Here is a 15,830-nt window from a genome sequence, read left to right as displayed (position 1 = left end):
AATTTGTTTATGTATGAGAGGTTTCTAGCTCATTAAAACTCTTCTGAGCATTTAACTAGTGAAGCAATAGATAAAGCTAGACATTGGCTTTAATCTCATTGAGGGCTCCAATATGAAAAAAAAGATTATTGTTAAATATGTGTAATAGCTCCACTAATGACGTGTTTTGCATACATAGTTAATTCACTACAAATGCAGGGCAAGTGCAGGCCAGCATAGTGCTGTTCTGTGATGGAAATTTGGGTTCATTTCCCATCCCAATCTCTCATTGCTTGTGCCAGTGTGAGTGGAGAGAGTGTTGATTCTCTAAGCAGCATCCTTTGATCAAGTAGCAGCTAGTCTTCCTCTGCTTTGCATGCAGCCATATATCCCTGGGCTATGATCTTATCAGATCAGAAGGTTGCTCTTGTCCAGATGTTGGTTTGGAGACCCAAGGGAAAACCCAGGTGTGTGTGTGACTCAGGTTTCATATGTTTGCCCTCTGAATCTTTACAGAACAAGTGTCCTAAAGTGGTATCTTGTGCTGCTTGATTTACCATCTTTTGGATGAGATATAAAACCAAAGCCTTGACTCCTTGTGATCATTAAAGAAACTATAGCATATTTGCAAGAACTAGGAGTATTTGCTTCGGGTCCTAACCAGATTGCTTGTTGATTAATTGCATTCTGTCTAACTGATTGAAAAAAAGAGAGACGAATAAAGAAATTACTTTTAAAAATCAATGTTTTTCTGTATAAAAACTCTCCTTGGGAAGAAGTTTGTCATTTACTGGAAAGTTTCCCTTTAAAATTACCTTCTGCTTTACATATTTGCTTTACTTTTCAATGTCTTTCTTACTTTAAAAATGCTAGCACAAATATAAGAAAGTGAATGTATTAACGAACATACTTCTAAATTCTGTAAAAGCAATTTGACATCATGGAGGTTCTTTATTAACATTTGTTTCTCAATTTTCATCTTTTCATTTAAACATATTTAAAGGTTTTTGTTATACTCTCTCTTTTTATCTGTCTTGTATTATATCTTCTCTCATTTTCTTTATCAAAGATACTTCTCCCTTCTGTGATCAGTGATTGCTCTGGTTTAAAAAAATCAAAATATAATTATCCAATCTGTTTTTATTCTCCTTTCACACTTTCCTAGCGGTGTGTGTATATTCACAAGGATATAATACAGAACTGTGTATCAGTTTCTTCTTTTTGACGGTAATATGCACAAATAGTACATCAGAATCATATGGATATTTTTACAGATCCAATGCGTGGGCCACGAAAACTAGAGGTTTTGGAGATCAAATCCCGGCAAATCACTATTCGTTGGGAGCCATTTGGATACAATGTAACACGTTGCCATCGATATAACCTCACGGTCCATTACCGCTACCAAGCTGGAGGACAAGAGCAAGTCAGAGAGGAAGTAAGCTGGGATACGGAAAGTTCACACCCGCAGCACACGATTACCAATCTGTCACCCTACACGAACGTCAGTGTAAAACTGGTTCTCATGAATCCGGAAGGACGAAAAGAAAGCCAAGAACTTGTAGTACAAACTGATGAAGATGGTGAGTTTTTACATTTACTACTTTGAACAAATATATTAAAAAATATATTCAGCTTCCAACCATTAGATCTCATTATGCCCTTTTTTGCTAGATTACTATCAGAAATCTCTTCCATATGGGCAGTTATATACCATGGTCAAGTCAATTCTCTACCTTCTATTTGATAAACTAAAGAGATTTTCTTGTCTCTCATTATAAGGAATGTTTTCCAGATCTCAAAATAATTTTTGAAACTCTTTTCTGAACACTTTCCATTTTTTCAACATCTTCTTTGAAATGTAGACACCAGAATTGGACATAACAGTCTTGCTAATGCCCTGAGCAGAGGTAATACCATCTTCTTAATCCTACTTGATATTACCCTGCTTGCATCCAGGGATTGCATTAATTCTCTTTGCTACAGCATGCCACTGGCAGCTCATGTTCAGCTGTTATCTACCATAACGCCCACATTCTTTTCAGTGTCACCGTACTCCAGGATACAGTCTTGCACCCTATAAGTGTGACCTGCATTCTTTGTTCCTAGATGTATATAACCTTGTTTTTGGCTCTATTAAAATGCGATTTGGCAACTGACCCAGAAAGCTTTGTATAACTGATCTGTCCTATCATTATTTACCACACAATTAATTTGTGTGCCATCTGCAAATTTTTAATGCAATGATTTTTATTTTTTTTTGAGATCATTATAAATATTACAAACAGCTATTGCATTGGGCCAGAAACAGATACCTATAAGACTCCACTGGAAGCACCCCTTTTTAACGATGATTTCCCATTTACAATAAATTTTTTAGATTTACCAGTTAACCAGTTTTTAGCTATTCAATGTATGCTACACTGATTTTGTATAGTGCTATTTTTTTAATCAGACTTATGAAAGGCACATGCCATTCTACGTATATTATGTCAACACAGTTATCTCTATCAACCAAACTTCTTATCTCATCAAAAATTATATCAAGTTTGTTTGACAAGCCCTATTTTCCATTAAACTGTGTTGATTGGCATTAATTATGTAACATTCTTTAATTCTTTACTGATTGTGTCCCATATCAGCCATTCTGTGATTTGCCCGGGATTAGCAGCCTATAGTTACCCAAGTCTTTCAGTTTACTCTTTTTAGGTATTGACATAACATTTACTGATTTCCAGTCCTTTAGAACTTACCCAGTGTTCCAAGACTTGTTAAAAATCAGCACCAAAGCTTGAGAGAGCTTTTCGGCCAGTTCTTTTAATCATTGGTGTCATATGAGGCATGCAATTATCATGACTCTATTTGTTGTTACAGTATTTGTGCATGCATTTTTGTGAATACAGTTCTAAAAACATGGCCCTAGAATGCAGAGAGAGAGAGAGCTCGATAAACATTCGCAGTAAGCTCTAGTAGCTACTCTGTATAAATCCATCCATAATGCAACAAGGAATATCATTAGCCCAAATCATTATCATTGTACTGCTCTGTGGTGCATTTTTAAAAGAGACACATGATTGTTTCCCGTATTTCCATTTACATGAATAGCTTGCCTTTTAACAGAGGAACGCTAAAACATTTTTTCTGGCCATTGCAGAATTGCAAAAGTCCTCTTATTTCTCAAGAGAATGTGGCTGTTCAGGGATGACTTATTCTGTTGTCTTGAAGTAAAGCCCCTTTTTTTCTTGCAGTCTTACATATTATGAAGACCAAAAAATTACATATATTTGCTATTTCCAAATATTCTTAGTTAGAAACAACAATAGCAGAAGACTGAAAGGTTCAGATCCTACCAAACCAAATCAAACACGTAGATATGTATAATTATGTCAAGAAAGTTTTAGTGTTTGTGTAGATCAAGGTAATTCCTTAAACCTAAAAACCAAGACCCCACCTCTACTAATTTATTGCAGACCTCTTCTGCCCGCTCCTCAAAAAGCCAAAACACCATACTGTCTTTTTATTGACTGCTGCATGTCTCGGCAAAGACAGGAACCGGAGAAAACAGAATTTAAACCATTTCAAAATGTACAATTACCATGATATAGAATAGCCCATAAAAGCCCTGATCCTAGAAATTGTTCTGGAAAAACTTGAAGTTTGGATCTACCGTAATTGCAAAGAATACACTCCTTTTTCTTTTAGATACATTACTCATGCCCCAAAAAGAGACTAGAAAGGGAGAATCCTTTAGTTTAAGGATGAAATGGCCCTTTTTCTTATGCAGCCATTTTTACATCATGTTATTTAACGTGTTATTTGACAAGGTTCAGCACTCTTTGATTTTCTATTACAAATAACTTATTGAAGAGAAGGCGTAGAAGAAAGGTTTGTATCTACACTGAATTACACTGTGCCATGTATGTTGATTTTGCAAGATATTTTGACATGCACCTACATATTGGAATACAGGAGCAAGTTTTTACCTTGCAAAAGTAGCTGTGTTCCAATACCTAATAATTTTCAATTTGCAAAGAGTCATGCACGTCATAGAAATTGGAGTTAGGGCTTGTCCACAGAGACTGTGTGTGGCAAGCCACTGTAGCCTGCTGTGCATTAAGGTGCTGTGTGCACCCTAAAAGTTCCATAGGGCACTCTGCAACAGCACTATATCAAAGTGGGTATGAAACTTTTATTATGTAGTACCAGGGTTCACTCCTCAACTTAGTGTGTAGTAAACTAGTGCTCTATACTCATAGACTCTCAGGGTTGGAAGGGACCTCAGGAGGTCATCTAGTCCAACCCCCTGCTCAAAGCAGGACCAATCCCCAGACAGATTTTTGCCCCAGATCCCTAAATGGGCCCCTCAAGGATTGAACTCACAGCCCTGGGTTTTGCAGGCCAATGCTCAAACCACTGAGCTATCCCTCCCCCCACTGTGGCTGGCCACACACTAACTTGCCCTATAGACATTCTCCTCTAGTCCGTCTTTCTGCCAATACGGGACCATTCCTTACAGTGTATTTTTTAGTCAAATTCAGTTTTAAATGACCCAATAGAAATGGCTTCTGCCATTTCCTTTGGGAGAGTATGCCACAATCTAATATAATTCATTAATTATGAAATAGGGTCATCTCAAATTTTCCTTTTCTTGCTTTAATCCCATTACTCTTAATTAACCTCCCAAAACATAATTTATCCCTCTTCTTAGGGTTTACACTCTTCAGACATTTGTAGATGGTGGTCATACTGATTTTCCTTACTCATAATTTAGCCAAACTATGTTTAGTTCTCATCTCTTAGTCACTTTGAATCCAGATCTTAATCAGTTTCGGTGCTGTTCTCCAAATTCACTCCACTTTGTCAGCAGGCTTCAGATAGTGAGCTGCCTATACTGAAGTCAGCATTATATAGATGTAGTCTTGCCAGTTCATATCATATAAGGGCAAGCAAATTGAGAAACCTTCTTCTGTGGCCTCAGAGTCCATCTTTGCAGTAGAACCTGAACAGTTCTTCTGTGTAAGGGATGGATTTGAGGAAGCATGGGGTAGCCTTCACGGAGTGGAGTCCTGTTCCACACAAGCTTCCAGTCTGGCAGTGTGCAGGGATGGGAGGGGTTAGTGGATAGCTAGACCAAGCATGGGGAGGAGTTAGGGGATTCATTGCTAAACAAATTATCCCATTATTTCCCTGTTAGGGAAGACTGAAAAAAAATATTTCAGTCATTGGGTACATAGCCTCCACCTTCTATCCTCATGTATCTGGTCAGTGCCTGACACAGCTACTTAGGTTGGACTCTGGATGTGCTACATAGAGGAGTGCGTATACCCTGTGTAAATTTTCCTGCTCAAAATACTGTGTTCTGGGTGTTCTACTAAGGCGAGTGTGGGAAAGCAAACTGCTACAGAGATAGGAGGAGACAATATTAGATACCTGACACTTCTGATAATGCTGATTCTTCAGTCATGGGTGTCTCATGCAATAAGAGGCCTTAAGAAAGGTGCCAGGTCTTCAGATTGTCATCATCACTGTTTCCTACCGCCCACTCTATTGTAAGGCTTCAGTCCTAATGACAGCCAGCATCGTTGTCCAAATACCATGTGTGACACTGTAGCCCTTATACAGGCTAATTACAGTACCTTAATCTACTACAACAGTACCTTATACCTCAGTATATTTATATATGTTATAGATGAGTGTTTCATATATTTCTAGTTTAGGAAATTTGTTGGATAGTGGCTAAGGATGAGGTACTGAAAATTGACTTGTAAACAAGACACTTCACTTAAATCCTAGCAAAAAAGCCAAATTCCCCACCTTTTTCATCAATGACATTTTACTGGAAAAGCCTTATGTTCCCTGCTGTTTCTCTGTTTTAAACTGTAGTGTTCTGCAAGTGGCACATATGTTTATACTTCTTCCTTAACAGCTGTATCCATTAACAGTCGAACACCTCATTGATAATGTTAGCTTTGTTCTGTGGGGAAGAGATAGTGACTGTTATTTCCTAACAGGCACGTAATCTGTTATACCCCTGTTATAGCCAGGGAGAAAGAGAGAAGAGAAAAGGGTTGCCCAGGATCTGTTTAACAATTTGCCAAACAGTATTTATACCTGCAGAATGTAAACTGCTATACTCAACAGCAGCAAAGAATCCTGTGGCACCTTATAGACTAACAGACGTTTTGCAGCATGAGCTTTCGTGGGTGAATGCCCACTTCGTCGGATGCAAGAGACTCAACAGGGGATTGAAACCTGATGAACTGGTATCATGCCTAGAGGATGTAAATGTTAGTTTGAGCATCTCTATATGCTACTTTCCAAAACAGTACTTTTTTCTTTTCTTTCCTTTTCATTAGTCCCAAGTGCTGTACCACTTGAATCAATCCAAGGAAGTACTTTTGAGGAGAAGATTTTTCTTCAGTGGAGAGAGCCAGTGCAAACATATGGTGTGATCACTTTGTATGAGGTAGATATTTTTATACGGTTTCTCACACGCACATTTTTTATCATGGTTTCATTTTTACCTACAATTTTGATTCATTGGCATCCTGTTGATAAAAGTATTTTCTTGAAAATCTTTGTAGATTTCAGAGCCCAAACTCCCATAAAAAAGTGTGTAGTATGTATACAACAAATGGTGTTGTGCTTGGTTGATTGTCCATACTGCATGTCGAACTGAGGCACATGAAGAGGCAGTGTGGTCTAGTGAACTGGGCATTGGACTAGGAATCAAAAGACCTGGATTCTGTCCGTAGCTGCCACCAACCTACTGTGTGCCCTTATGCACCTCACCTGTCTATGGCTCTGATCCCACCCTCCCATCCCACTGTTATCTGTCTTGCCTATTTCAATTGTAAGCTCTAGGGGCTGAATATTAGTTATATTTGGTGCTTATTTATTTAGTCCCTGACACAGTAAAGCAATTAAACATGTGCTTAAGTCCCACTGACTTCAGTCAAACTTAAGCATCCTCAAGTTCTTTGTCAAATTGGGGCGACAGTTGATAAGAGATTTAGAAATGGGAGGAAAGGCACTAAATAAGTATACAATATTACCTAGGCTGAAACGAAACACACTTTAAAATACTGTATTTCTTTGAGAAATTTGTCCATGTCTTGTACATTTACAGGAAACAATGCAAAAATTAAAAGAGCATAATTGGTATAAGATAATTTAAAATGAAAATGATGATTGAGTTTATTAAAAATGAAGATATTTCTTTGAAAATGGTCCCAGTTAGAACACAAGCTGACAACACAAATAAAATCTAATGCAGGAGAAAATTACAGGAACCGAGGATGGCACTGGGTTACTATACCTGAGGATGCCACTTGCTAACCCTGTGAGATATATTGTTCTATTTAGTAATATAGATCAAATATTTGAATGATAGAAGGGTAGATCTTAGAGTGAATTGTTAAAAAGAAAAAAAATGGAAGAGATAATAGTAGTGACAGTCATCATCACATTTATGTGGGACTCATTTCAGGAAGCCTATTGTAATAGAAACAAGCAGGCTCAATTTGAAAAAAATAAGCTAGCATTTTTTAATGCAAATTCAACAAAATTACATGTTGTTAGGTTTCTAAAAATTGCTGTTCTTCCTCATATGGAACCTTTGCCTGAATACCTTTCAGAAAAACTGACAAAGGACTGCACAGATTAAGCTGTCAGACAGTAATCATTGTTAAACCTCTTACCTGACCTTACTACTAAATTGGTATTGAAATGCTTAAGAGAGAGAGAGAGGAAGAGAAAGATACAGTAAAAGAAAAGAGTTAATTTGAATGCTAAGCTATTGATGCTGTTTTGCAGGCTGTGTTATTATGAAAGGTTATGATAATGTATGGCTTGGTTTTGGTAGAGCTAACTTTCATAATGTCGCAAACTAAACAATTGCACATCTTCCTCAATGATCAGAATGTTTTAATTGATACATATTTTAGTATCTTTGCTGATTTTCAACCTGACTGGTGCAGAAAGATGTATTGTCAGACTTTCTGCCTAAAAACACACAGGCATAACCTTATTGCTGAGTAATTTGTGCCCCGTGGCATAGCTCTCTCCTTAATCCATGCATGTAACTTACATCAACTGTAGTAGGAGTTGCATAGGTGCATTCATTGAAAGGAGAATAATAGACCAACTCTGCACTTGTAATGTTCGTGGGAAATTTCAAGCTTCTGCATTTCAAAACAACTCAGAATTCTAACAATGAAAAAAAAGAAATAGATCAAAGAAAATAAAATATTAATATCTTTCCGTGCTTGGTGTTAATCAAAAATGCAGTTACAGTGGGAATAGGATAAGCAACATAAATCAGATTAAATTAAGAAAAAGTCATATTAAGTATAAATACTGATATCAGCAGTTTGATCCAGTGACACCAGGTCTTGCTGTTTCTGCAAATCCCGGTTAAAGTGGTGGACCTGATCAGGTGGCTGAATACAAACTATAACTCACCAGACATGACTGAGGACTCCTATTTGCTTGCCTGGGTCTAGTTCAGTGGCTCTCCAGCCTGTTGCTTATGAGTCTGAGATGTGACACACTGGGTTTTTATCATCACAAAGTGTTCTGTTCCTTAGAGGCACTCAGTGGATCAAAGGGGAGCACTGTGCCTGATGTGATGGTGAAGAAAGTTTTCTTAACCCACTTCTGGGGCAAAGGGAAAAACCACACAAAGTTATCCTCTTCTTAGATGCCAATGAGAGGGGAAGAGACTGGAACTCCCACTATAAACAACAGGACAGAGAGAAAGTACAGCGTAGATGAATAAGATCTTCATGATTCATCAGGCTTTTATGCAGTTGGACATATGTAATGTCTTCAAAAATACCATAGAAATTCAGAGTTACGAACACCTCGGAAACTGAGATTGGTTGTAACTCTGAAATGTTCGTAACTCTGAACAAAACATTGTGGGTTATTCTTTCAAAAGTTTACAACTGAACATTGACTTAATACACCTTTGAAACTTTTGGAGGACAAAATGGTTCTAACATGTGTAGACATGTCTACATAAAGCTCTTTTTATTTCCGCCCCATTCCCCACCATTGCCAACATCAGTGCAGCAGTGCAGTTGGTGGCAATGAAAGGAGTGCTACCTGTACGCAGGATTCTAGCCAGCCCACTAGCATTTTAAGCAAGGTTACTTAAACCTGGTAAGAGTGAAATATTGCTGTCACTCCTTTTTCCATATTAACCTTCCCACTGCTGCCGCCATCTGTAAAGGTGCCCTGGTCTCAGCAGTGTTGGGAGAATTTTCAGAAAAAAAAAATCTTGAGTAGGTAAATCTTTACTGAATGATAGCAGGAGTGTAATGTAAATACTGCTAGAACAAATGTATGCTTAGTTTCCTCAAGCAAGTCACTTTTTGTTAAACGAACAAGTTGCTAATGAGCGGTGAAAGAGCTTGTTTTTGTAGTGCATTCTCCTGATAGCTAATCTAGTACAATAAACATAATTAATAGCTATAGCTCTACCACAGGGGTCACAGAATCTGTTACCTCCTGTGTATTTTAAGTAAAACTGGGCTGAGTCATTGGGAAATCCAACTAAGAACCACCATATCTGGTGGCTCTACCACTCTCTCTGCCTCCCCACAGACTCTGTGGGAGGAGTTTTTTTAGATCAGTCCTTGCTCAGGGAATTTCAGGAGACAGGATTAGTCCTAACGAAAGTGTATCCAAGTTTTTTGGGGGGCACTAATACCTGTCCTCAGCATTTTATTGACACTAGGCTAGATGTATTATGTAAAATTACATTTTTCACTGATTCAGAAATTGTAGGAAACTATCGATATTTAACCGCAATCGGAAAGATTAGTATTGTACCTGAGTGAGTGCCAGTTCCCCATCTATAAAATTTTAGATAATACCTCACAGAGATATTCTGAGCATAAATAATTAAACATTGTGAAGTGATTTGTGAGCTACTTATGAAAAGAACTATATAAGGAATAATAATATTATTATGTACTGTATCTGACATTCAGGCCCTTGATTAATATACACAGCATACACTTTTTCTTCATGTTTCTATCTAAATATTCCTTCAGATAGATAAGTATAATAATGTGCTATAAATATAACAATGACAATTTTCATTGTATATAATAACAGCGCTGGAGTTATGTATAAATCTACTTATTTAAAAGCAAAAAAGGGGGGAATCAATTTTACATTTTAATTTTTTTTTAAATGAGTTCCTTGTTTTTAAATTATCCTGTTGTTGCTGTAGGTCATAGATGTTAAGTTACCCGGTAGAAACACTGCACAGTACTTTACTGTGAACTTGTATTGCTGTTTTAATGAAAACAAGTAACAGTATTTGAAAGGAAGGAACAAAAAATGAGGGATATGTTTTGCTGATATTTAACATATTTTTTCCCAAGATGGGAATCTGAGTTTCATGCAATGCAATCACATCCTGAAGAATTACAATGCAGCAATTATAAGACATGAGCTCCAGACTGAAGCATAAGTGTCACCCACTTTGTGAAGCATTCACTTAAAACTGCCCTTGTCATCTTGTGAGGCTAATCTTATTCAGTGCAACGTGTAATTATATTCAGACAGCTTAGAAATGAGGCTACACCTTTGTCACTTGCGTATCTGTTTTTGCTAGTTGTGGTTTTTGTTGTTGTTGAAAACCAACAGTAATATGGTTTCAGAAAAATGACATTGTGAAAACCAGCAACTTAAAGGTATTAACTTAAGCCTGAACCCATCCTTTACAGTTGTAATCTAGCTGCCTTTAAGTCCCTGTATCTATAAAAGTAATAACTCATAACAGTTTTGTCTGAGTTCCTGTGTCCCTTCATTGGATTCAGGATTTGAAGAGTATAAGGGAGGAAGATTGCTTATCATAAAATGTCTGACAGTGCATACATCAGAAGGGTTTATGGGATAAAGATACAATCTTTGTCCATCTGCTCAAGATATTTTATAACTTTCTTATTCTTTTGCAGATCACCTACAAGGCTGTCAGTTCCTTTGACCCAGAAATAGATTTATCGAATCAAAGTGGACGAGTTTTGAAGCTAGGAAATGAAACTCATTACCTTTTTTTTGGACTATATCCTGGGACCACCTATTCTTTTACCATTAGAGCCAGCACAGCCAAAGGATTTGGACCTCCAATCACAAACCAATTCACAACTAAAATCTCAGGTATTATATTAAAGTAATGATTATTTCTGTTTTCTTACTATGGTAACCATTAACCTCTCTTTTAAAGCTTTACAGGAAGTTTGTCAGAAAGATAAAATCAGTTTTCTTCCTTGAAAGTACCAGACAAACTGATATATATTTATGTATTTGAATAATTTTCAGGTGCTTGAAGATCAGTTAGAACATACAGTTTTTGAAGTACTGGTTCAAAACCATGCAACTTATCACCCAAGAAAATGCAATTTATATGCCTTTGGAGTCAGTCTCAGCTGTTGCAATATTTACCATAGGGTTTTTTGGACATGAATCTGAGACGGTTTCATTCAGAGCTCATTCAGCCTCAACATGATTCTAAATTAGTACAGTAACAGTGCTGGAAAATCTCTTTAATGTGGCATGAACAATTGAGAGTACAGCAGAAATGCTCCATGTCTAGCACTCGCTTAGGAAGTGTAGTGAATTGCCACGCTGCACACATTCCTAACAGGCATGTTGACTGAGGCAGATTTGAAACTGCATTAGACAAGAACATCAGGACCTGTGGTTTTCAGAGAGCGGGAAGACACAACTTCTCTAAAAGCCCATGCACAATCACTTAAAGCCCCCAAAGACTCAGGAACATTTTAGTCCCTTCGTTGATGGAATGCGATTTTACTGCATGCTCTAAAACACCTATATAATTGATGACAAAATGTGTTCCAAATCTCTAGTAGAGGTGTCCTTATACTCAGCTTCTCTACCATGTTTCTGGGAATTAAACTGACAGTCAGTAATGAACTTGAAGCCTGGTCTCAGACCAATATTCACTCCCAAAAAATGCATTAGCTATCTTTCCCCCCAACTTTCCTTTTTGGAAAATATAAAGCAAGTTAATATGGGTACAGTGTGTTTCATCTTGTGTCCCTGTTACTCCTATTCTCCCCGCATCTCATTGTAACTTTTTCATCTTTGTGGTAGAATGAACAGAGAGCAATGAAAAAGCATTAATCAGAAGCACAGGAATTTATATTTGGGGAAGGGCAATAAATGCAAGTTGGGCATTTTTGTTATTACTGTACCTCGTAATTGTAGGGATAAATTCATTGGATGATTATCAGCTAAAAAGCCTTGAACATAATAAGCACTGGAATGTAAAGCACTAGGGATCCAATTCCGCCACCCCACCTCTCATTGTCTGCAAGAAATCAACAGGACTGCTTGCATTGTAAGATATGACTCAATGTGAATGAGGGTGGCAGAATCAGGCCCTATGAGAATAGAGAGAAAGAACAGAGTATTGGAAGAGGAGGAGAATCTAGAGAGTTAGGAACAGTACTGAAAGGTTAGGATAGCTCAAGGGTCAGCAACCTTTCAAAAGTGGTTACCGAGTCTTCATTTATTCGCTCTAATTTGAGGTTTGTGTGCCAGTAATACATTTTAACGTTTTTAGAAGGTCTCTTTCTATAATTCTATAATATATAACTAAACTATTGTTGTATGTAAAGTAAATAAGGTTTTTAAAATGTTTAAGAAGCTTCATTTAAAATTAAATTAAAATGCAGAGCCCCCGGACCGGTGACCAGGACCTGGGCAGTGAGAGTGCCACTGAAAATCAGCTCGCATGCCGCCTTTGGCACCCATGCCATAGGTTGCCTACCCCTGGGATAGCTATTCTCTTTTAAATGGTGGGTGAATCACCATGTAACTCCCATTAACATGAATGGGAATTACGCACATGCATTGAGGGTAAGATATGCCCCATGAAGCTGCACCAGTTGGTTCCATGAGCACATCAGATCTCCCCACACCACCAGCAATCGGCAGGATTACCGCCCTTCCCCCCTTTCCCCCCCAATCTAGGTAAGGTTAGGCCTACCCTTGTTTTTTGGTGGGACACCAACAGAGAATGCCTCTCCCTGGGATTTTCACAGGAACCCAAGGGACTTAGACACCCAGTCCCTGCTGAATTTTAAATAGGAGTTAAGCATCTGTTTCCTTTAGGCTTCTTTAAAAATTCCAGCCTGAAGTGGTGTGGGAGGTGGGGATGATTCAGTAGGTGACACTCTTCCCTCTGAGTCAGTCCTACACCAGTGTTCCAGTGTGAGGTTGGAGGACGCTTTGTGCTGTCAGTACCCTTCTCTAGTGAGATGTAAAACCAAAGTGCTAAGATCTCCTAGGACTTTTTACAATTGTTCTGGCCAATTTCCAGTGTGTGTAATTACATTTTAATCTCTTAAATCTTTACTGCATTTTCAGTAGAATAAGATATACTTAACTTCCTATCCTAATAGTGTTGTTATGCACTGTTAAACAGTTGCCATGTTTCATCACAGAATTGGCTGTTTGTCAGTGATGGAAAAAGTGATTCCTGTGTAAATTTGTGGTGTTTTAGGCAGGGCTGGTAGCACCACCTACTAAAGTTGCCTGACACTTCCCATTATAAAACCCTGTTTTCAATTGCTTATAAGTTTGCCAAACTTCAACTGAGAAGGCTGAAATTTTCCATGCTGTCTGACTCAGGCTGGTTTTTTTTATTATTTTTTATTTCAGCAAACATGGTTCAGCCATTTCCAGGAATAACATTAGGAAATAATACATTGTTTTGCTCAAGTTAAAGTTACTAAATTCTGGCAACCACTGTGCTTAGTAAATTGAAATTTGGCAGGTCGGGTGGTCTTTGTGTCAAAGATGTGCCTTTTACTGTGAAAATCCCTCCACAGTTGGCCCAAGTTATAAGCCTTTGAAAAATCACAGTTCATACATGTGCCATAGAGACTTGCTAGAATTTAGCAATTAAAGTCTCTAAAGATTCTGTCCTCACTGAGCATACTTGAGTCTGTCATAGTTCCTTGTGCTAACCAGACTGTGCGTTCCCAAGGAGTAGCTGAGCGTGCTCCAGCCCAGGCTATGTGGGGCTCAGAAAGACTTTCTGTGTAATGTCTGCACCCAGCTGCTCCAGGTTAGGGTGGAGCCAAGCACCAGAACTGAGAAGAGGAAGCCTGTCTCCCCTGTGCTCTCAGTGACCATCCTGCTGACATCCAGACAGCATGGAAGAGGAAACCATCTAATTTGAATGCAGAGGGGACAAAAACTGGAATGGGGGGAGGGAAAGGAGTAGATTGGGATTAGGAGTCTGGTGAGACTGGGGCTGGGGTGGGGTAAGAGAAACTAGAACTGGGAGTTGGGGAAATTGAGAGGCAGGGACTGGGACCAGTGAGAGAACTGGTGGTAGGGGACCAAGAGGGGAACAATGAAATTAGACAAGTAGCTGGAGGGAGGAGAGGGTTTGGGACTGGTTGAGCAAGGAGACTGGTACTAGGACCAGTGTGTGTGTGTGTGTGTGGATGGGGGGGGAGACTGATGGTGAGGGGAAGACTGACACAAGGAATTGGGACGTGGCAGGAGAACTGGGACAAGAAGCCCCGAGGAGCAGAGGGGAAGGGAAAGACTGGATAAGAAGCCCAGGAAAGGAGTTTGGGAGCCTTTGAGTAGGGAGGGAGAAACAGATCGGACAAAGAGCCAAGAAGGGGAAACTGGGACTGACTGGGAACAAGGAGTTAGGGTGGGTGGGGTGCAGGACTGGCTCTGACCGTGCAAAGAGACAGGCACTGGTGTGGAGAAGAAGACAAACTGGAACTCTGGGAAATTGGAACGCAGATGACGAGCCGGGAGGGGGAATCTAGGAATGACTGGGGAAGGAGATGGAAATGAGAAGCCTGAGGTGTGGAGGCTGGGGCTAGGGAGGCAAAGCGAATGGGAATCGGATACAGACCTAGGGGTGTGGAAATGATAAGTCTTGGACACAGATAGGTTGGAGGGGAAGGGGAAGAAGGAGTGAAGCTTAGGGGAAATGCGCTGAAGAGTCTAGGCGCACTCCCTTCCAGAGTCTGGAATGGAGCTGATGGTTCCTGAGTCTCCCCATTTCTCTGCTGTCAACCACTGTCTGTGAAAACCGCTGGCAAAGTGTCCCATTCCCCTCCAGTGCTAATCCACATAGAGGATGGCAACCTCCTACTGCTATCAGTTACTTCATTAGGTCAAGTAGAAGAGATCTGTGTGGACCATCTGAGGGTTCCAGCTCTGCTGAAAGGCCACATGGGAGTCAGTATGATGCCACATGACGGACCTTCTGTTTTTTTCAGTTTACTTTTTTAAAACCTGGGAAATTACATGCATGACAAAACTATGCTAAAAGAACGTTAGTAAGGTTGCAAAGTCAAGCTTTCAAAAGTAAATGCCTGAATTAAGGGTGCCTTTGCATCCTTAATTCAGCCCCCTTGTGTATAAGCATTATGATATAGTCTTTAATTACATGATGAAGTACTATTTTTTGCACAAGACTCCTGCCTCATTCAGTGCACAGTTGGACCTGTTCTAGGGATGAATCAGATGGTGTAGTAACGGAGACTGTTACCTGTAAGACTCCTGCCTTATTTTTTGCAGAAGTTGAAAGGAGTGTAGTGAATGAGGTAGGGGATTGCAGGAAGAGAATGGATGATCTCATGGTTAAGGCAGTTAAAGGTTGCCCTGGAGAACTGAATTCCATGTCTGCCTCTGCCACAGAGTTCCTGTTTGATGCTAGGCAAGTCACTTAGACCAAACTTTTCAGAGATGGTCACTAACTATATGTTCCTCATTTTCTGGGTTCCTGACTTGAGACCCTGGGACATTATTTGTGGAAGTGCTGAGATGAACCT

The 15,830-nt window shown here is 39.2% G+C and overlaps 1 protein-coding gene across 19 annotated transcripts in view; it reads left to right on the top strand.

The window, feature by feature from the left end:
- The window catches only part of PTPRM (protein tyrosine phosphatase receptor type M), a 717,223-nt gene that overhangs the window by 404,476 nt on the left and 296,917 nt on the right, over positions 1–15,830 (top strand). For all 19 annotated transcript variants that reach the window (XM_039523703.1, XM_039523700.1, XM_039523699.1 and 16 more), the window contains 3 exons: positions 1,254–1,562; positions 6,336–6,445; positions 10,953–11,154. In XM_039523703.1, coding sequence (XP_039379637.1) covers positions 1,254–1,562; positions 6,336–6,445; positions 10,953–11,154 — 621 coding nt within the window. The remainder of the gene's footprint in view (positions 1–1,253; positions 1,563–6,335; positions 6,446–10,952; positions 11,155–15,830) is intronic.

This window comes from Mauremys reevesii, linkage group 2 (assembly GCF_016161935.1).
Source record: "Mauremys reevesii isolate NIE-2019 linkage group 2, ASM1616193v1, whole genome shotgun sequence".
NCBI lineage: Eukaryota > Metazoa > Chordata > Testudines > Geoemydidae > Mauremys > Mauremys reevesii.
This window is presented reverse-complemented; position numbering and strand designations above follow the sequence as displayed.